Source organism: Canis lupus, chromosome 8 (genome assembly GCF_011100685.1).
Source record: "Canis lupus familiaris isolate Mischka breed German Shepherd chromosome 8, alternate assembly UU_Cfam_GSD_1.0, whole genome shotgun sequence".
Classification (NCBI taxonomy): Eukaryota; Metazoa; Chordata; class Mammalia; order Carnivora; family Canidae; genus Canis; species Canis lupus.
Window position 1 is genome coordinate 48,150,904 of NC_049229.1, and position 23,559 is coordinate 48,174,462.

The 23,559-nt window shown below is 37.3% G+C and overlaps 2 protein-coding genes across 4 annotated transcripts in view; one reads left to right on the forward strand and one right to left on the reverse strand.

Moving 5' to 3' along the window:
- AREL1 (apoptosis resistant E3 ubiquitin protein ligase 1) overlaps window positions 1-8,509 on the reverse strand; it is a 43,160-nt gene extending 34,651 nt beyond the window's left edge. For all 3 annotated transcript variants that reach the window (XM_038545269.1, XM_038545268.1, XM_038545267.1), the window contains exon 1: window positions 8,352-8,509. The gene's annotated coding sequence lies outside the window, so the exon portion shown is untranslated. The remainder of the gene's footprint in view (window positions 1-8,351) is intronic.
- Window positions 8,510-8,572: 63 nt separating this feature from the next.
- Window positions 8,573-22,938, forward strand: FCF1 (FCF1 rRNA-processing protein). Its single transcript, XM_038545270.1, has 8 exons — window positions 8,573-8,595; window positions 8,902-8,969; window positions 10,756-10,827; window positions 11,417-11,565; window positions 16,216-16,288; window positions 20,431-20,518; window positions 21,684-21,778; window positions 22,670-22,938. Exons 1-8 carry the CDS (start codon window positions 8,593-8,595, stop codon window positions 22,716-22,718), a joined length of 597 nt encoding a protein of 198 aa, XP_038401198.1. The 5' UTR covers window positions 8,573-8,592; the 3' UTR covers window positions 22,719-22,938.
- The last annotated feature ends 621 nt before the right edge of the window (window positions 22,939-23,559 follow it).

The following is a 23,559-nucleotide window of genomic DNA, read 5'->3' on the forward strand; positions in this document are numbered from 1 at the left end:
GCAAACAAGTCCTTTACTAGATATATGTTTGACAAAGATTTTCTGTGATTTGTTTTCAACATTTTCTCAATAGTGCTATTTACAGAATTAAAGTTTTTCACTTGATGAGATCCAACTTATCAATCATCCTCTTTTATAGTTTGTGTTTTTTATAGTCTAACTCAAGGACACAAAATTTCTTCTAGAAACTTTATCCAAAGTTTCACAAACGAAAATTTCTTGTTAAGATATTTAACAAGAGTACACGTGAAAAAATGCTCAAGAGGGATGCCTGGGTGGCTCAGCGGTTGAGCGTCTGTCTTGGCTCAGGGCATGATCCCAGACTGGGGATCACCCCACACCAGGCAGACACAGACAGAGGGAGAAAGCAGGCAATGGAGCACTCTCCCTCTGTCTGTGTCTCTGCTCATGTTCTCTCTGTGTCTGTAAAATAAATAAATAAATCTTTTTTTTTTTTATAAATAAATCTTTAAAAAAAAAAAAAGTAGAACTACATGACCCAGTAATTCCACTTCTGGATATTTACCTGAAGAAAATGGAAATGAATTCAAAAAGATATATGCACTACTATGTTTACTGCAGCATTATTTACAATAGCCAAGACATGGAAGCAAACCAAGTGTCTGTCAATAGACGAGTAGATAAAGAAGATACTTTGCATGTGTATATATATGTAAACATACACATAAATATACACATACCATATCTTCTTGATATTATATATACATACACATACAAACACGTATATGTAATGAAATATCACTCAGTCATAAAAAAAGAATGAAATCCTGCTATTCATAGCAACATGGATAGACTCCTAGAGGGTATTATGCTAAGTGAAATAAGTCATACTGTAAAAGACAAATACCATATGATTTCACTTATATGCAGAACAAACATAAATAGACTCATAAAATAGAGAACAAGCTGATAGCTGCCAGAGGGGAGGGGTGTGAGTGGATGGGTGAAAATAGGTTTAGGAGATTAAGAGGTACAGCCTTCAAGTTACAAAATAAATTAAGGCACCAAGATGAAAAATACAATATTGTTGACTATATTCCCTAAGCTGTAATATCTTTGCGTGGTAACAGATAGTAACTACACTTATCATAGTAGGCATTTCATAATGTGTATAATTGCCCAATCATTATGTTGTACCTAATACATACACAATATATGTCAACTATAATTTAAAAATACAAAATATATTTTTAACAAGTTTCTTAAGCTCCTGCATGCCCTTTATCTCCTTATTTACTCAGTTTTTTTATTATTGCTTTGTTTCTTTCAAATTCAACTCTCCACATTACCAACTCTCCAGCATTTCAGTTACAGTCTGTTTTAGAATTGTGAAAGATTTTTTTTTAATCTTTTAACAGGTCTCTCCTTACTCTGCAAACTAATAAAAGGCATTTCTAAATGGAGCCAACGTTTTAGTTCCTCAGTTCTCTTCAAATTGACATAACCCTCTGGACCCCTGATGCTGGGTCTTAACATGACAACAACAAAATTCCAAAACCCAGAGCTTGTGACTGCAGGTTAAGCCAAGGACAATGAATCTACTTGCCCTTCTGGTTCTGAAGAGAAGCTTTTACAAGCTTACTCTCACCTGAGAGGAGGCTGGAAACCGTTCCCTTATCATTCACTGGTTAAAAGAAAAGTTAGGCTTATCAAGGTGAAGCTGACAGAGACCAAAGTGATTTTCCATTTCTGGATTCAATATGGATTCTCTCTGTTGCACCATTCTCTTTAAAACAAACCAGAGTTCATCAGCCTTGAAATGAAGAGCACATGTGAAAGTGCAGTTTAAAGATTTTTATTTATTCATGAGACACAGAGAGAAAAGCAGAGACACAGGCAGAGGGAGAAGCAGGCTCCCTGCTGGGAGCCTGAAGCAGGACTTGATTCCAGGACTCTGGGATCATGCCCTGAGCCAAAGGCAGATGCTCAACTGCTGAGCCACCCAGGTGTCCCGAAAGTGCATTTTAGATTCAACTGCTCCTTGGAATAGGCTTTGCCATTCTCAGCAAAGCTCAGAGAAAGGAGGAAAAAGTGATTCAAAGCTAGAGTGAGCAAAACAGGGAAACCGGGGTCAATGTATCATTGCTCATTTTGTAACTTCCTGGGACATCTGGAGAAAAAAAATAGGAAACTGGCCCATCTCTGCCCTATAGTAGTCTTTCATCTACGTCAAGAAAACAGCGGCTTCAATTTACAACTCTCTCCTAGTATGATGTTTTTTTCTTATTTACCAAACTAACTCTGCTGGGCCTGAGCCACAGAATTAGGACAGGCCCCTGTGTTCCCATCCCATGGCAGCTTTTATGCTTAGGTGACCCTGGGCCACTGAATCTTGGCTATAACAGGAAAATTTTAAAACGAATTCCCTGAATCTGACAAGCCGTCTCCCTCAATAAGTCTAGGAAGGTGTTATTTCATTAACTGTGCATGAAGTAGCAGGCAAACAGCCAGATCTACAGCCCAGTGGGATGAATCTAGAGTCATCACACATGTATTTAAAAGCTAACAAAATTTCTACCTCTACTGCCATCTATACTACTGTTATTTTTAGAGAAAATAATTTACATAATCAGAAAAAAAAGGCTATCTTAAATGAGCATTATACAGTTCTTTAAGATTCCAGGAAGAAAAACTCAACTAGCCACAGAAATGGCAAACCAAGATGGCTCAATCAAAAGGAGAAACTCAACTCTTACATAGTATTAAAACAAAACTTTTGTTGACCTAATAATCAATGTTACCAAACAAGAAAAAAAATGAGTGGGAAATATCAGAAAGGGAGACAGAACATGAGAGACTCCTAACTCTGGGAAACAGAACAAATGGATGGTGGAAAGGGAGGTGGGGGTGACTGGGTGACGGGCACTGAGGGGGCACTTGATGGGATGAGCACTGGGTGTTATGCTGTATGTTGGCAAATTGAACTCTAATAAAAAACAAATTAAAAAAAAAAACAAGATGTGAATTTCTTCAAATGTGTATTAAAAGTCAAACTTGGGCAGCCCGGGTGGCTCAGCGGTTTAGCACCGCCTTCAGCCCAGGGCATGATCCTGGAGACCTGGGATCGAGTCCCGCATCGGGCTCCCTGCATGGAGCCTGCTTCTCCCTCGGCCTGTGTCTCTGCCCCTCTGTCTCTGAAGAATAAAAAAATAAAATCTTAAAAAAAAAAAAGTAAAACTTATGTTGGACCCTGAGGATTCCAAAATGAATAAGGTGGTCCCTGACCCTTAGAAACATACAGTTTAATAAAGAAGACAAGTAAACCAACTGGTGACAGTTCTGTGTAGTAATGCCTATGAAGTGAGCACATGGTGTCAGTGGAGCCTCTCAATCAAGATTAGCTCTTAGCTTCTCAGGAAACTTCATACAACCCTCCTGGGAGCAAAGCCAACTCTTCCACTGAGTTAACAGTGTTTTGGGAATTAAGGAGGTATAAAACACTACCTACACAGTATTGTCTATTCTCATGGTCAAATGACTTCCTCTCTTCAGCAGTGGTCAGAGGGGATTCCTGAACCACATACACGGCAGAGAAAAAGTTCATGTGGTGAACTTTTATTGCTCACCTATTTATCAAATTGCACATGGTCTAATACAATGTGGTATCCTGATTTGGATCTTAGAACAGAAAAAGGCACTTAGTGGAAAAACTTGTAAAGTCCAAATAAAGTTGTAGTTCAGTTCATGGTATTGTACCAAAGTTAATTTCTTAGACGTGACAAAAGTACCATGGTTACCATTAGGGGAAAAGCTGGGTGAAAGATATATAGAAATTCTCTCTACCATCTTTGCAACTTTTCTATAAACCTAAAATTACTCCAAAATAAAATGTGATTTTAAAAAGTTACATCCAGTTCCCCACTTTACATTCTCATTCCCCGCTAGGATTCTGATCATGCCTCCCTAATCCATACCCCAATCCAGTTAATGCTTGGTTAAAACATTTTTTTCAAATCTTTTTCAATCTTTTCTATAAACCATTTATGTAACCCAGCTGGGTGTCCTTCTTCACCCAAACATGAGAAACTAGATCATATTTGGGAGATTTTAACTGTTTTTTTCTTCTTAATAGCTTCACCACATACACCAGGGGGTATCCTTGGAGTGGAACCTCTCTAAGTGGACAAAAAGAGGAGTTAAAATAACCTGGGCTGGATCTCTGGATAAGAGCAAGAAGACTCTACAGAAAATATATGTTGTATATTATTAGATTACCTTTACCTTATCTCTGGCCAAAAAGGATTATGACTAGAAAATACAATGAACAGATGTTGACTACTAGCATCTCAATACTAATAGGCAAACTGCACTGAAATGATGCTGCAGCAAGAAGCTCTGCAAAACATTGTGCAAATTTTTCAACTATTCAAGGTAACAAAAGTTTGTATTAAAATCATATGTGTGGCTCCTGGGTAGCTCAGTTGGTTAAACGACTCTTGATTTTGGCTGAGGTCATGATCTCAGGGTTGTGAGACTGAATCCTGTGTCCAAGCTTGATGTGGAGCCCTCTTGAGATTCTCTCTCTCCTTCCTTCCATCAATTAAAAAAAACTCATATAGTGCTGTTCAATTCAGGCTAAATGACAAAACATCTATTTACCAGGACCATTTGGTTTCTGATAATTAAGTGAATACTCATCCATATTAAACCATAACTTGTAGGACAGGTTTCAAGAGTTCCACAAGGAAAACATGGTGATATAATACCAACCATATCAAGGCCTCAAAGTATGTATGTGCTCATGCTCATGGGCGCACACACGTGCACACACGCGCACACACACATGCATATGTACATATACACAAGCTGCAATAAGGCTAAATAACCTCAAAAGTTTGAAAACTACTATATAAAAGAATATTAGTGAAGGCTAAACATTCATGAACCTTCAAAGAAAAAGAAACCAAAGAAAGATAATTGAAATTTATTTTTTTTAATTTTTATTTATTTATGATAGTCACACAGAGAGAGAGAGAGAGAGAGAGGGGCAGAGACATAGGGAGGGAGAAGCAGGCTCCATGCACCGGGAGCCCAATGTGGGATTTGATCCCAGGTCTCCAGGATTGCGCCCTGGGCCAAAGGCAGGCGCCAAACCGCTGCGCCACCCAGGGATCCCTAAACCTATTTAATAACTAACGTCGTTGGCACTGATGGGGGCACTTGATGGGATGAGCACTGGGTGTTATTCTATATGTTGGAAAATTGAACACCAATAAAAAAATAAATTTATATATATATAAAAACTAATGTTTAAAAAGTAAAATGATATACTAGAATCTGTTAAGCTCATTAAGTATTTGTTATATGGTTATGTTGTGATAATTAAATATATACATTAAAGATTTTATATATTTATTCATGAGAGACACAGAAAGAGGCAGAGACATAGGCAGAGGGAGAAGCAGGCTCCCTGTGGGGAGCCTGATTCAGGACTCGATCCCAAGACCCCAGGGTCATGACCTGAGCCAAAGGCAGATGCTTAACCACTGAGCCACCCAGGCACCCCAATAATTAAATATATATTACACAACAGTACTCTGACCTGGACCACTTCCATAAAGATGAACAGGTAGAGTAATTCCTGTGAAAGAGTTCAATTTGCATACCTCTGTTGAACAATCTACCATAATATATGTGTTCACCAGTCTATCTCCAATACAGATCTGAGCTCTTCAAGACTAACCAGTCCACTGCCTAGAGCAGAACGGGCCCTTAATACATGCCTTCTGAATGAAGGCACGTGCAGCACTAATGTACCTCTGAGGTATCCTTATGAGCCAATTTGGTATCAACACCTTAGGAGCAGAACATGCTGTATACCATGTGACATATTTAGGAGACAGTCAAGTTAACTGAAAAATAATTAATGGCAACTAATGTTGAAAAAAACTTATATCACATCGGACATAAAAATAAGTGTATAAACTGTAGCTTGAAAATGAAGAAAATATCTGTGAATTAGTTTTTTCCCCTTGAAGGCCACCAAAGTCAATCTATCTTTAACTTTCTAACATTGAAACATAAGAGTTTTAAAAGAATCTTTCATTAATCCATAATTTTATAAAGAAATTTGTTATTAACTTAGATTGGTAAGTAAGACCAATTAGTGAATGGAATGAAGTCCAAGCCCAATTATGTGTTCAAAACTGTGGGTTGAATGCCTTAAAAAATTCTTTCTCTTCAAGACTGCAGAAAAATACAAAACAACTTTCTTGACTGCTGAGAAGGACTAATAGTATTTCTTTTTCTCACAAGTATGTAATCAAAAGCAATTACTTTCTGCCCCCCCCATTGCCATCAAAGCATGCTATACCTCAGTACTTTAATTTTAGACTATAAGAATGTCAGATTGCAATCAAATTACAATTTAACAAAAACATTTTTTTTATGTTCTCATTCCCTGTGGTGTTCCTACACCAATTTAGCTCCCTCTCAAATATTAACAAGGAAACAAGAAAATGCTCAAAATAGATACTACATGTTACTTGTTTTTAAAAAAGTTTATTATTGTTCATGGATTCCAAAATTCATGGCACAAATTACCAGGAGAGTGTTTTCTGTCAACAGCTGAACTTACATGTGAATTACTTTTTAATTATATGCAGTTTTTCCTTTGACCCCAACTATATACTGGTCAGTGCCCTTATGTTTAAAATAAACAACTGGTCATGTTCACTTGAAAAGGTTTTTGCCTAATCACCAAGGGGTTCTAGTGCATCAAAAAAGTGGTTGCTCTCAGTTCTACCCATGAATGACAGCTTGCAGACAAGCTGTTTTGATGAGATTAGGAACTTCTGACCGCAAATGAGGTAAAAAAAAGGTACACATGTTATCAGCAGACGGTTCAATAATAAAACTGTTTCAACATCAAAAACTCAAGAGCCTACAAAGTCAGATATGTGAACGACAAAGCTATCTAAAATACCTATGAGCTGAAAAGAAAAAGAAGAAATATGTTTATACAGAAATCAACATGACAAATCATCCTGCAACTGAGCGTTTCAACTGAAAACTTCATAAGGTTCTTGAAGATATCAACACATTCAAGTTCCAAAACAGAGCAACTATATTAAAATACGAACAGCATAAAATTCAAATGTCACCACATGTTGGAAGACATACACTAATAATAGAAAACACTTTAATAGGGTTTATTTGTGGTAGGCACTGTTCAAGGGACTTCACATTTTTATTCATTTAGTCCTGATAACATCCCTATGAGACAGGTACTATTAAGATTATATCTCCACTTTACAGATGAAGGAACTAAGGCACAGATAGATTAATTCACCCAATGTCATACTGCTAGTAAGAGGCAGAGCAGGAGTTTAATTCCATTAGTCAGACTCCAAAGTTCATGTTAACCAATGCACTGTGTTTTATGCAATAGCCAGCTTAAAAAAAAAAAAAAAAAACCTAATAACCTTTTTGGATTTCAAACATTAGAATAGTTTTGTGCAAGATGAAAAGTACACAGGCTTCGGAATCAAATCAAACCCGAACACACTGCTAGGCAATGTCAAGCCTCGGCTATTCCACATGTAAACGGATGATACTTAAGTTACTGTGAAGGTCAAAGAAGATAATAGAATTAAAGTGCCAAGTACATATACAAGATAGAGGTTCTTAAGTTCACAGACATCTAGAGAGTCCACGGACGGGTTTCAGTCTCTGAGTCTCATCAATTGCATGAAAAATGTTGTTATGTAGCCTTTTTTTTTTTTTTTTTTTTCAAAGAATCGTCCCTGGCGGTCCACAAACCTTCAAGGGTTACCTGATCTCCGAAGGCTAAGAACCACCGAAGTACACAGCGGCTACTCAAAAAAAAAAAAAAAAAAAAATTCTCTTTCCCTTCTTATCCTCAAAAACCATTCCTTTTCCATTAAGGGTGATAAATAAACCAAGGCTTTCCAATAAATGTCAATTATCCCCTCGCCATTTTCCTGGTTTGGTAATTTAGTAACATATGCAAGCTTATGCCCCAATTTTCTAGAGATGGTCTAAAAAGTAGGCGATGATTCATCCCTCTCTGCACCGACCCAAGTACACGGTATTCACTCGAGAGAATCGTGAGAATCGTGCACCCAGCTGCACGAAGCACCGTGTCAGCTAGGACAACAGAGTAGGCACTACAGCTTCCCAGCTGCACCGTAGAGACCTGACACCCCCAGCGCTGAGGGATGAGGAGAATGTGTTTCCCTAAAGTACTGGAAAACCGAGAATTCCGTCCCCCCGCCCCGACCCCCTGTCCTGCCTCTCCGGAACTCTGATGCAGGCGAGGTCCTCGGGGCACTGCTCCGAGCTAGAGCGGTGGTGGAGAGGAACGTTACCCGAGCAGCGAGGCGAAGTCCCAGAAGTGCTGCCCGGGGCGACGCCGCAGTACCCGGGACGAGACTGGCTCAAGATCCTCCCAGTACAGATCTCGGTTCGGGCTGGGAACCGGCTCCAAGCTCTTCCGTTTCCCAAAGCGGCTTCCGCTTCCGGGCTAGCCTTTGCCGGAAGCAGTATTTGGATGACGCAAAAGTGTCGCGCAGTCGGTGATTCCGGAAGAAACAAGAGTGCGGCGTGAACATGGTGAGGGGAGGGTCGGAGAAAGGGTTTTGTCGCACCACGTTTTGGGAGGAGATGGAGCCAGTCTTCCCTTAGCCAAATTTCCTCCGTATTACCCTAATTATTGTCATCGTGGTTGTGGTTCTTAAACTGCTCCCAGCGGTGCCTGTTCTACTCTTCCGAGTGGGGAGAGGAGAACCAGGTTGGGGGCACAGAGGATGAAGTGCTGGGTATTTGAGGAAGAAGAGAAGGGAATGGACAAAAGAAGAGAAATAACTCAAGAAGATACAATGTATCCAGTTCTTTTAACTCTAAAATTTCTGTTTCAAGGGGAAGCAAAAGAAAGCAAGAAAGTATGCGACCATGAAGCGAATGCTTAGTCTCCGAGATCAGAGGCTGTGAGTATCGGGAATCAAGCTGTACCCAAAGATATGAGAGTTAGGAGGGCATAAGTAGTAAAAACTTTGTTGTTATTTTGTGTTTACGTGTAAAATTATGTATTGTGTCTTGGATTTATATAGCGTAACATAGTAGGCAAGTGTGAAACAGCCACTAGATGCTGAGCAATTACACTGGAGAAGGGAATGGGGATTAAACATTCCTGAAGTGTTCGCTCTGTTTTCCGCCTTTTTTTATAAACTTTATCTACCGTATCACATTTAAGCCTCCTAACAGCTTCGTAGGTAGGAATATCTTTGTTTTTGCCATTACATTACTTATATTCCCCCCCCCCCAGGGGAAAAAATACCTTTTAAAATTGTTGAAAGATGGTGAGGTCAGAGGCCATGTTTGTCTTGTGTCCCAAGCACCTGCCACTTAAATAGTTTTTTTTTTTTTAAGATTTTATTTATTTATTCATGAGAGACAGAGAGAAAGAGAGAGAGAGGTAGAGACACAGGCAGAGGGAGAAGCAGGCTCTGTGCAGGGAGCCCGATGTTGGACTCGATCCCGGGACTCCAGGATCACGCTCTGTGCCAAAGGCAGGCGCTAAGCCGCTGAGCCACCCAGGGATCCCCCCCACCTTTTTTTTTTTTTTTCTAAAGATTTTATTTATTTATTCATGAGAGACACACACAGAGAGAGAAAAGAATGGGAAAACACCTAGATGTCTTCATTTTATAAATCTTATAAAAATCCAAACCTCTGCGAGAGAGTGGAATGATATTCCCTATTGTAAGCTTCCCTGCTTCGGTGAAGAATAGACAAAGTTATGAAATAAGGACTGGTCCCAGGGCATCTGCCTGGCTTCATCAGTAGAGCATGGGACTGTTGATCTCTGAGTGGTGAGTCCAAGCCCCAGGTTGAGCCTAGTAGAGTTTACTTTAGAAAGAAAGGAAGGAAGGAAAGAGAAAAGAAAAGAAAGACTAGCTTTTCTTTTGTTTATTAGCCTTAGAACAAAGGAACAGCCTTCAGAGTTATCAAATTGTATTCTCAGCCTTTAGTATGTATTATGTAATTTTTAGGGAAGTTGCTTCATTGATAATATTTTATTTTCAGTTAAGGGTTAAATTTTGTGTGTATAGTTTTACATTTTAGTCTCTTATGAGTCATATGGAGGAATCTTTTTCCTCCCTACTGTTGGAGCGTTTGAGTCTTTAGAAGATAAATGTCAACCTGTTTCTCCATTGCATTGAAGTGGATTTTGATCCTTTTTTTTTTTTTAAATGTCTTTTTATTTATTTTTTTTAATTTTTATTTATTTATGATAGTCACAGAGAGAGAGAGAGAGGCAGAGACACAGGCAGAGGGAGAAGCAGGCTCCATGCACCAGGAGCCCGATGTGGGATTCGATCCCGGGTCTCCAGGATCACGCCCTGAGCCAAAGGCAGGCGCCAAACCGCTGTGCCACCCAGGGATCCCTGGATTTTGATCCTTGATATGAAGAGCTTCTGACAAAAAATGATAATATAACTAACTAATATAATTAACAATTTGTATGGATTATTGGCTATTTTTAAATTTCATTATGTTTAACTGATTATGTTATTTTCAGCCTACTTCCCACACAGTTATTTGTGCTTAAAAAGGGTGTATTGATATGAACATGAAGAAATCACAAAGTAGAATTCCTCTGTAAGAAAAAAAAGAAGAAACTTTAAATGTTGATTAAGATTATAACTGCTATGATTTTTTTCTTCTCTTTCATTTTTTTTCTTGCGTTTAATTTACTTTCTTTTTTCCTAGTAAAGAAAAGGATAGATTAAAACCTAAAAAGAAAGAAAAGAAAGATCCCAGTGCACTCAAGGAAAGAGAAGTGTGAGTAATCAAAAATTTCAAGTTTTCCTTTGAAACTAGAGGAGACATTTTAGAACCATAGAATTTTTAGAAATCCAGGCTTTCCCTGAGCTGATTTGCTCAGTCATTTGTAAGTCTGACACAACTATGCAAATGAGAGTGATACTAGTGAAAATGTATCCATTCCAGTGGTTTGAAGGTTTTTGGATTTCATGGAGCAGTAAAATTTCCCCTAAAATCTTGGGAATTAGATCTAGAATTATTAATTTTTTTCTTTCAAAAGATCTTTCAAAAGAGGCAATTGTTATTGTTTAACACACCAGCATTTGAGGAAGAATGTATCACCAAAAATAGTAAGCAAAAAATTTCAGGGTCATTTCTTTTAAATAAGTACACTTAACTTTATGAAGCTTCAGTATATGTTCTTATTATCTCATTTTCCCCTAGATTGGTAATGGATATATCATAACAGGATTTTTTAAGATTATTTCCAATGAATAAGGAAAAAGCTTAATCTATAGCAAACAGTTTGAAGCAGAGACTTCATTTACAATGTTGATATCAAAGTATCAGTGTAGACATTACTTTGTTTTGTGTCTTCTTCCTTCAGCCCCCAACATCCTTCCTGCTTATTCTTCCAATATAACACACAGCTGGGCCCACCTTACCACATCCTGGTTGATACCAACTTTATCAACTTTTCCATTAAAGCCAAACTTGACTTAGTACAGTCAATGATGGACTGTCTGTATGCCAAGTGTGAGTATCATACTTTTGCATTTCTCTTGACATTTGTACAGAATAATTATAATTATCCAAATACATGAAAAGAGGGGAGTGGGGTCCTAGTTTTTGGATTTCTGGTCATTTAATTTGCTCACAGTAGCCATGACGATTTTCAGTGAATTGAAATGTAAAGCAGACTTGACTGGGAATAATTAAACTTCACAATTCGGAAAACATTTAGCCTACTTTGACTATTGTTGTGGACATCAATTTTGAAAGTAGGATGGGAATTTTTTGTTTTAGAATTTTGGATTTTAAAATTCTGGGCAATAAAAATTTATTACATTTTTAAGAATATATATTCTTTTACATTAAGGAGGAAACATTCTCCATTCCACTCTATTGTGGAAAAGCTAAATAAGATATTTTGCCATTTATGATGACAGAACTAGAAGTAATGCTTTTTAACATTTCCTAAATTTATTCAGTTTGGTATTTATTTGTACCACAAAGGACCAGAAGTAGTTTACACATAGGTATGCAGTTTACCATTAGTAGCTTTCCCTTGTATTTGGGTCCCCTCCTTTAGTGATCTTCCTTCACTACCATGAGTAAGAAAGAAAATCTAGGCCATGTGTAAGAGAATCACTTCCTAATAATGAGATCTGTTGCATTTTGTGATGGCATTACATTTGTTTATTTTCCAGTCATCTAAAGGTACAAATGAAAATTAAACTTCACTTTGCCATAAAGAATACATAAAAGGAAAAAATTTATGCCTCCTTTAATTTTGAAAGGATGCTGTATAATGAACATTTATAGAGTGATGGTAACATAAATGTTGCTTTGATTTATTAAAATGGGGAAGATGGGGGAGGGAATGTGATGAGTAAGAGAGCTAAATTATATTAATATGTGAAGGTAACCACCAAATGAGAAAAATAGCTAATAAAGGAAAATAGTGCTCTTTAAGAATCAGAATTGGTGGGGTGGGCTAGGATCAAGGAACAGTAAATTTTCCATACAGACTTTTCCTTATCTTTTTAAGCTATGTACATGTAATACTTTAATTTTTTTTAAGCTTGTAGAATAATAAAGAGTAACCTGAAATTGGGACACTACCTGCCTGTGAGAGTGGACTAGGGTGGTCTTGGATGGGGGAAGACACTTAACTTGGTAGACTCTTTGTATTCCCGTGGTGTTTTTTATAACCATAAATAAAGTGTGCTAGCTGCTTATCTAGGAATGCTGTGACCTACTTATAAATGAAATGGATGGAGGGTTCAGGCATGGCCCTTTGAAGGTGAATTGTTTCCTTGACTGTATAGTTTCATCACTGTTATCTAAATGGTGACTATTCAGGATAGCTTTCATCCTAGAGGATTGCTTTCTCTAGATATGGATACCTAGGAGTACAGTTATAATATGTACAGCTAAATGCTCTCACTGTGCCTTTTTTAAAAACAAACCTATTGGGGGCATTTCAGTGGCTCAGTTGGTTAAGCGTTGGACTCTTGATTTCGGTTCAGGTCATGATCTCAGGGTTGTGAGATCTAGCCCCATGTTGGGCTCCATGCTGGGCATGGAGCCTGCTTAAGTCTCTCTCTTTCTCCCTCCCACTCTGCCCTTTCCTGTCTCTAAATAATAATAATTAATAATAATAAACATAAACATAAAAACAAACTTGTTAAGGAAAATACCACTTTCTACAGTTTTCTGTGTAATAATACTTCAAAGGAAAGGATGAAGAAACATTAAAAATTTGGTTACCAAAAAAAAAAAAAAATTTGGTTACCTAGGAGGTTCCATAACTTTTTTAAGCTTTAGCTATTTAATTTTTCCTCACTTGGCTTTATACCTGAAGGAAGACCTTTAAAGATGCCCCTTTGACTTTTCTTAGCTCCTGGTCCCATTTCTGCCTGATATTCCAACAAGTAAGGGCAGTTAGCTTTCCATCAGCTTTCTTTTCTGCCCATGAGTCCTTTTCTCTGTTACCTTTCCTTTCTTGATAGTCCTCTTCCTGGGCCTACTTTCCTACTCTAGATGCAAGCCCTCCTTAATGCCCATCACCCGATTACCTCATCCCCCCACCCACCTCTCCTCCAGTAACCCTCAGTTTGTTTCCCATGATTAAGAGTCTCCTGGGATGCCTGGGAGCATTATTGGGGGCATCTCAGTGGCTCAGTGGTTGAGCGTCTGCCTTTGGCTCAGGGCATGATCCCGCAATCATGGGATTGAGTCCCGCATCAGGCTCCCTGCATGGAGCCTGCTTCTCCCTCTGCCTGTGTCTCTGCTTCACTCTCTGTGTTTGTCATGAATCAATAAATAAAATCCTTTAAAAAAAAAAAAAAAAAAAGAGTCTCCCATGGTTTGTCTTCTTCTCTGATGACTTACCATTCAGTTTCTCTCCCTTCCCTTATAATCCTCTGTGTTGTTTCTTATATTCCACATGAGTGAAGCTATATGATAATTGTCTTTCTCTAGTTGACTTATTTCGCTCAGCATAGCATAAAAACATTTAAGCTCCCTGTAATACCTTTCCTTAGAGAGAAACAGTTTTTATTTTTATTTTATTTATTTATTTTTTTCTAGTAGGCTCTACACCCAGTGTGAAGCCCAATGTGGGGCTTGAACTCACAGCCCTGAGATCAAACCTAAGCTGAAATCTAGGGTCGAATGCTTAACTGAGCCACCCAGGTATCCCCTTTAAAACTTCAGATACAAACTGCAAAGTATAGGTTATTTTTGTTTATTTTATTAATGAAAATGGATCATAGGTAATTTACTATTTATCTTTGTGCCTTTTTTAACAGCTTTGAGATATAATTCACATAGCATTTAAAGTAGATGATTCAATGACTTTTAGCATATTCAAGGTCAATTTTAGGATATTTTATTACCCAAAAAGAAACTCGGAACCCCTTAGCCATCATCGCCAACCTTTCCCATCCTCCTCCCCTAGACAACCACTAATTTGTAGTCTATTTCTATAGATTTGTCTATTTTGGATATTTCATTAAATGAGACTGTATAATATTTTATTCTCTTCCATTTAGCATGTTTTCAAGGCTCGTCTGTGTTAAAACATGTATCAGTATATCTTTTATTTTCATTACCAAATAACATTCCATTGTATGGCTGGGATCACATCTCACTCATCCATTTTTTTCTTATTTTTTACAGTTACATTTTGTATATTACATTTACATAAAAGTTTAAAACTTTATTTTAAAGGTTTTTTATTTATTTGAGGGACAGGGAGAACAAGAGAGCACAAGCAGGGGGAGCATCAGGTAGAGGGAGAGGAAGAAACAGGCTTCCCCCTGAGCAGGGAGCCTGATGCGAGGCTTGATCCCAGGACCCTGGGATCATGATGTGAGCCGAAGGCAGATGCTTACCCGACTGAGCCACCCAGGGGCCCCTTGCACAAATACGTCTTTTTTTTTTTTTTTTTTTTTCAAATATGTCTTAAACATTTTTCTGTGTCAATATGTATAGTGGACCTCATTTTTTTTAAGTTTACATAATATTTATATAATTTTTAAAAGTGAATATCCTATTAGATATTTGGGTTACTTGTAGTTTTTGCCTTATTATAAATAATTCTATAATGAATATCTGTGAATGTCTCTGTTAGGGTGGAGTAATTCTTTAGAATACATTTCTAGAAGCTGTATTATAATATAAAAGGATATGTAAAAATAAAAATAAAAGGATATGTATATTTTATTTTAATAGGTATTGCAAAATTGCCCTAAAATAGTAATATGCATTTGTACACCTACTAACTTAGTGTGAGAATACCTATTTCCTCAGTATTGGGTATTTTCCTTGCTTAATCTTTGCCTCTTGAATAGGTAGAAAGTAAAATCTTGTTTCAATTTGTATCTCTTTAATTAGGCTTAGATTGAGCACCCTTATGCTCACTGATTGTTATATGTCTTCCTCTATGACCTGAAGTGTATGAACTGAAATATACCATTGGTGGTTAAGAATCTAGTCTGTAACTGCCAATCTCCATTCAAGTCTTGGCTTCACCATTTACTTCTACTTGCTTCTTTGTGCCTTAGGTTCCTGATCTATAAAATGGGGGTGCTAATAATAACAATGCTACCTGGTAGGAATTATTCTGAAATTAAGTGAGATAATCCTCATAAAGTGCTTGGCCCAGTGTCTGGCAGATAACATTTAATTTAAACTCATTACAAACAAGCTCTTTGTATGTTAAGAAAATTAGCCCTCTGATGAATGTATAGAAATATTTTTCCTAGTTTATTTTTATTTTAATATGACTTTGGTAGCTGTCAAACAGAAGTTTTCTATTTTTATGTGATGAAATTACATTTCCTAATTAATTGCATGGATTCTTTTGGTTCACACTTAAAATTTTTTCTATCTAGAATTTATTTTAAGAATGACAGAGATCCAGCTTAAATTTTCCCTCAGATACATTCATGACATTTTATGAATCTGTGGGTTTGAGATAGTTCAGTTCGCTAGTTTCCTTACCAATAGGGATTTTATTCACTTCTCGTTCTGTTGTTCATTTCAGCATGCTTATTCTGCTGTCATTCTGGAAACCTCATGGGTCTCTTAAAGACTCTCAATGGGATATAATTCAGAGAGAGTCAAACCAGTTCCTTCACAAATTCTATCATTAATATGTATTTTTTTTCCTGGCAGGTATCCCTTGTATAACTGACTGTGTAATGGCTGAAATTGAGAAACTGGGACAAAAGTATCGAGTGGCTCTAAGGTAGGAAGGAGCTGGTCTAGATTGGTATACTGAAGATTTCTTTTGACCTTCCTTCATCTATTCAGTGTCCAAGGATTTCTTGGATAATTCGTTTAAATAAAAACTACACAAAACTAGTAACAATTTATGATCAAGAAAGCAAACATTTGGAGGTTAGAGAATCTTAAGCTGAAGTGGGTTTTTTTTTTTTTTTTGGATTTTATTTATTTGAGAGAGAGAGAAAAAAAAAATGAGCCAAGGAGGGGACAGAGGGAGAAGGAGGCTACGCATTGTGCAGGAAGCTTGCCATGGGGCTCTGTCCCAGGAGCCTAAGATCACAACGTGAACCAAAGTCAGACGTGTAACTCAACCACCCAGGCACCCCTAAGCTGAAATTTTTGAATGAAGTTAGTCATATTGGTCTTGTAGGAATTCTTTTAAGTTCCTGTGGATTTTCAATTAGAAAGTGTCTTTTTATTAGTTATTAAGATACCTCTTTTAGAATCTCACACGTAAAGGATTCACATTCTAAGTTTTGAGCTTACTCTAGAAAGTACACTTGAGTTAAAAGTAGTGGTTCCTGAAGTATGGTCCATGGACCCCTATGAGTCCCAGACACCTTTGCAGGAAGTCCACAAAACTATTTTCATAATAATATCAAGACGTTGTCGTTGTCACTGTGCTGACATTTATCCTGATGGCAGAAAGGCAGTGGACCCAAATAATACTAGTAGACTGTATTCTTCACTGACATTCACTGGCAGTTAAAAAAACAAGAGCCAACACCCAGGGGTGCCTGGCTGGCTCCGTCAGGAGAGCATGCAACTTTTGATCTTGGGATTATAAATTTGAGCCCTAAATTGGATGTAGAGATTACTTTAAAAAAAAAAAAAATCTTTAAAAAGAACAACAACAACCTAGAGTCACTTAAGAATATCCTTGATGAAGCAGTAACACCTGTTGACTTTGTTAAATATAGACCCTAGAGTACACATCGGTATTCCTTGTGATGAAGTGGGTAAAGTATACCTAAAGCACTTCTGCTGCTACCCAAGAGTGAAACCTACCTCAATGAAAAGCATGTGTGTACTTGTTTAGATTATGAGCCAAACCAGCTACTTTTGCATGGAATGTCATTTTTATGTGAAAAATAACTGACAAACACTGATTTTTCAGACTTTAGCACTTAGCAGATAGTTTCTCAAAAATTAATGCAGTGAATCTGTTACTTAAAGGAAAACAACTGTATTAGTTACCAATGATAAAATTCAAGCTTCCAAGTGAAAAATTAGAGTTTTGAAAAGTCATGAATTTATCACATTCCCAATACTAAAGACCTTTCTGTTGAGACCAGTGAAGATACTGAGTATGATTTTTTTTGTTACTGTATAAAGAAATTTGGAAGATTTGTGTAATTCAGCGAATTGGTATTTTCCAAATGATCATTGAATACTATTACAAAATCATGCGTGGGTAAAAGATTCATTCGAGGTCCAAGATGTACCAGTGAATTTGTGTGTGTGTGTGTGTGTGTGTGACCTTTTAGAGGTGTAAATTACATACTGTAAAATTCACCAGGGAAACTGAGTGGGGAAAAATTAGAGAGGAAGACAAACCATGAGAAACTCCTAACTCTGGGAAACAAACAAAGAGTTGCGGGGAGGGGGAGGACTGGCGGGGTGGGGAAGGAATAGGGTAACTGGGTGACAGGCATGAGGGAAGGCACATGATGAGATGAGCACTGGGAGTTATATGTTGGCAAATTGAATTTAAATAAAATATTTTTTTAAATAATGAAAATAAAAAAATTCACTGAATTTCTATAATTTGATGGGTTTGGCAAATGTGTACAGTTATGGAATCACCATCATAGTCATGAAATAGAACATTTCTGTCGTCCCAGAAGTGTGATTCCATTCATATGAAATTCCAGAAAAGTCAGAGCTATACTAATAGAATATAGTGGTTAACTGGAGCTGAGCATGAGAAAAGTGGATTAACTGCAAAGGGATACAGGGAACTTTTTTGTAGTGATGGAAGTGTTCTATAGCTCAATTGTGGAGATAGTGATATGGATATATAAATTTGTCAAAACTCATCAAATTTTACATGATAACCAGTGAATTTTATTGTATTTCATTTATACCTAATAAAGCTAACTTTTTTAAAGGCAAAGAAAAAAAAAAATAAAGGCAAAGAAAAATGGGAACCCAATGTATAAGAGCATTGTTCAGCTGAATGGAAAAGTGATAAACTATCAAAATATTGAATATTACTGTGGAAAGAAAATTAAATTCTTATTTTACCTCTTTCACAAAAATCAGTTCAAGGTAGATTAAGTATCTAGGCTTTTGTGGAAAATACAGAGAATATCTTAGTGATTTTGGAGTGGGCAGGGCTTTCTGAAGAAGTCCAAACCGTAATAGAAAACTAATCAATCTGACTATATTGAATACAACTGTGGAACAAAAGATAGCATAAAGAAAGCAACACAAGAAGCCACAGATAGTGAGAAGATATTAGTAATGCATATAATCAACAAACGGCTTATTTTCAAAATATATAAAGAAGTACAAATCCATAAGAAAAAGACAAAACCCTTAAATTCACAAGGAGATAATCATTTCATACCTAGCAGACTGGCAAGAATTGAAGTCTATTTAACAATGCCACAAGTAGTTGAGACGGGGGACCAATGGAATTCTCATACTCAACAGATAAGAATGTAAAGTGGACAGTCACTTCTGAGAGCAACTTGGCAATATCACAGCAGAAAGTTCTGTCTTCCCAGCCCTGTTTCACTGTCCTCTGCACACTCTTCTTCCCTCCAGAAACATGTGTTTGGTCTTCCCTCACACCCTTGAGCCATTTTATAGATGTTTGGTACCCTGTTTGGAACATGCCTGCCTTCACTTTTTTTGGGAATACTGTTTTGTATTCATTTTATTTAACCTCCATATAATTTTGTTTTTTAATTATACATACTAAATCCACAGTGACTTAGCTCTGAACTATTACAATATGGAGTATTTTTCTCTCACTTGGTACCTATGTGATGCCTTGTATTTTTATTCAGTTTGTAATTCATCATCGTTATGTAATAGGAAGAACATGGCTCTGGGAATCACAGATTTGGGACTTTTTTTCAAATTTGTAGGAAAATAACACGTTTATTAATGGCAAACTATAAATATATATATACAATAAAAAGTAAAAGTCCTGCTTATTCAACTTTGTCCATTCTTCTACCCTAATGGTGATAACTGAGAAGGGTTAGTGTATAGTTTGTATATGTTTTTCCAAGCCTTTTTTTCTAAGCAAATGCAAATGTAGAGAAAGAAAATGAAAGAGATTTATGTTTTCTTAATTGAATCATATATGTATATTGTTCAATGACTGACTTTTTTATTCAACAGTTTGAATTTTTTTCTTTAAGATTTCATTTATTTATTCATGAGAGACAGAGAGAGGCAGAGACATAGGCAGAGAGAGAAGCAGGCTCCACACAGGAGCCTCTATGGGACTCGATCCTGGGACTCCAGGACCACACCCTGGGCCGAAGGCAGGCACTAAACCGCTGAGCCATCCAGGGATCCCAACAGTGTGAATTTTTTGAGTTTGTTTATTCAGCAAGCCTTCCATGTTGGTAGACAGCTGTACTTATTTTTTAAAAAACAAGATGGGACACCAAAATATATTTAACTTTTATCTTGATGATGGGTGTTCAGATTATCTCCAGTTTTTCACTATTATAATACTGGCCAGCCTCATGCCTGTGTTGTTGCACATTTGTGTAAGACAGCTTCCCAAAGCGAAGTGGTTGGGTTAAAATTGATTTTGAATCCTAGCTTTTCCCAGCTGTATACTTTGAACAAGTACAATTAATTAATCTCTCTGAATCTGCTTTCTCATTTGTAAATTGGAAACATAGTAATTCAGAATTCTGTGAAGATTATATGACCTAAGGCACACCAGCTGTCAGTCAGTAAGCTTTCGTTCTCTTCTCTGTTAGGTGTCTTTCCAATTAGAAGATAAGGTGCAGAAGGAGAGGGGTGCCTTAAAATCTCCACATAGGTCAAGTCATTCTTATTTCACAGATCAAGAGTCAGAAAGTTATCCCATTGCCTGAATGTTGTCATTAATCCAGTTTTGTAACCCTTTAGGATTGCCAAGGATCCGAGATTTGAACGACTGCCATGCACACACAAAGGAACCTATGCAGATGACTGCTTAGTACAGAGAGTAACTCAGGTATCATCAGTTTCTAAATGTTTACTCTGTGCTTCACAGGAAGCATAGATGCCTCTTGTACTTGAGGAAGTGGATTGGAAATGTATACTGTAACTTTAATGGGAAAATCATAGGCTTGGGGAGGAGACATGGGTTTCAAATCTCAGCACCTGCATTTACTGGGTATGTGATGTGGGGCACTTACTGATCCTTATTCCACAAATCATTTATATAAAATGCTGTGAGTGTACATATAATATCGGTTTCACCTCCCTGTGAATTAGAAATCATCTATTTCCATATTCCTCATGCAGGAATTTTGTTCCTCTCCACCATGCCTAAGCAAGAGTGTTTGTCAGTTACATCTGAGTCTCCCAGGATGCTATCTTAGTACCCTGGAATAACTAGGTTTTTGATTCTTCTGTTCTGGCCTCCTTGTCAAGCACCACAAGAACTTCTGCTCTTGATTACCCTTATTATAGCCTCTCCCTGCTAAGGATAATCATCTTCATTTGATGACCACGCTCCCATCTCTTAAGCCATTCCATTCCATGGGTAGAGATAGCATTTGCCTTACTTTCCCACAGCACAGCTGACACCAGGTTATGAATCTTTTCAAAACTTAATGGGAGATTGGGGTATGACAAGTAAAACATGAAACAACTGGCAGCTAAATGCTACTGCCTTCAGAGCTGCTAGACTCAGACTTGTCCTGGAGATCCATTCCGGCTTCATTGCCAAGGCAGTAGCCTACCTCTACCACTAGAAGGTCTCAGGGTAGGCCCAAGCCCAGAGATTCCAGGAAAGGTAAAAGCTGTACCCTCTGATCTAAGGCATTTACTCTGCCTTTGCATAGTCTTTTGGGGGTGTTTCCCAAAACAAAGAAATCATCTGCCCTAAATGTGAAAGTCCCTTCCACTTATGAGACAAAAAACAATTTGCAGCTCTTAAATAGTTTTTCTATCTTCTCCCCCTCAAGATTCTTAGAACTACATTCCCCGAGGCAACTTGTTTGTGTTTTATAAATATGAGCTCCTAGATCATAGTAGGTATTCAATAAATTATTATAACCTTTCCTTTGCTATTTACTGTGAAAATGAGTAATTCTCCGGATTAGCCAGTGTACTATTACTCAGTATCACTAAGTAGACTTAAAGTATGAACACTCAGTGGGTATCTTTTACAGCACAAGTGTTACATTGTGGCCACAGTTGACCGGGACCTTAAACGAAGGATCCGGAAGATCCCTGGAGTTCCCATCATGTACATTTCTAACCATAGGTGAGAACTGTCTCTTGGGGAAGTAATTAAAAGTATATAGCTGATGTCAATTAAAAATGAGGTCAGGTTATGGGAAAATTTGAAAGCGATTGTTGTATCAAATGCTCGCATAGTTGTATTTGAAGAAATGAGAGGAACAAGAACAAGGACAAAAGATAAAGCTAGGACTTGGGAATGAGGCAGACATTCCCACTGTTGTAGTAAGATCGCTAGAAGAAACAGATGTGTAGCCTTTTTTTTTTTTTTTTTTTTTTTTAAGATTTAAAAATTTATTCATGGGAGACATAGAGAGGCAGGCCCTCTGTTGCTGCCTGATGCAGACTCCATTCCAGGAACCTAGGATCACGACCTGAGCTAAAGGCTGACGTTCAACCACTTGAGCCACTCAGGTGTCTCGAAATGTGTAGCTTTAAATACAAAGCAGTAATTTAAGTTAAGCTAATCTTTTGGCCAGAAATATCTTTTTTTTCAAAGCTTAGTATATGTGATCAGCACCTCATCTGGGAAACGAAAAGCTTATTAAAAAAAAAAAAAAAAAAAAGCTGGTCTTTACCCTGTTTGGATGTTCTCATGCCAGTGCTCAGACTCCCCACTTTTCAACCTGGGAAGAATACAATATAGTGGGAAGAATATGGGCTGGGAGAAATTGGGCTTACCTGGACTCAGTGCCTGGCTCCCTCACTTGTTAACTCTCTGGCTTTGAAAAATAAAGATACTATATTAAAAGCATTTTGCTATAAATCATTTATTATGATATCCCTTTAAAATTTTCCCACTGACAAAAAGGATTCATAATGGGGAGGTGAAAGTATTGCAGGCAGTAAAGGATGGGATTTTAGGTGGATTCTGGACCCATCTTTCTTACCAGTGTTAATTTTTTGTCCTGATCAGGTACAACATTGAGCGGATGCCAGATGATTATGGAGCCCCTCGGTTCTAATTCTTAAAAGATCGTTTTTCTGTCTTCTTATACCAACTTTTTCTGTTGCCAGTTCATATTAGCAATATGCTATAGTATGAATTATTCTTCTTACCCATTTGCTCTGTTATGAGCTGAGTATGGTTAAATATATTCATTTTTTGATGTTTTGAAATCAGTATTTTGTATCATTTTAAGTATTGTTGCATCTTTCTATAAATCAGATGATTGTTTAATTTGATGGTTGTTTTATATTCATTTACTCAACAAACATTTATTAAAGTTATATTACGTACTTAGTAAGGTATGGTCCTGCTCGCAAGACATTCATATTATAATAGGGGAAAAGAGAAACATGTATATGAATAAATATAGTAATATAGTGATGCCAGATTAAAACTCTATAGGCAATAGACCTGTGTATGAGGAAAGAATGATTTCTTTCTCCTTGGTGGGAATGGAGAGGGAAGATAGATAGGCTAGAGGTAGTAATATTTGAGTTAATTTGATTTATTTATTTATTTTTAGTTAATTTAAAAAAAAAAACAAATAGGTGCTTGCCTAATATGTGAAGTAAAGAAAATTAGCATAGGAGGCATATGAACAAAAGTATGGAGACATGGAATGGCTGCTTGGCCTGCCTAGACAGCTACCAGAAGGTTTTTCTTACTGGAACATAAGGAAAAGAGATCTGTACCACACCTGAGGCTCCGAGGGAGGAAGTGGGCTAAGAGGGGGCCTTATATGACATACTAAAGGGTTTGGGCTTGATTGTGAGGTCAATAGGAGCTTATTTGAATTTTAACTAAGGTGAAAAACAGGATCAGATTACATAGTTTAAATGATCAGAAGGTAGTGTAAG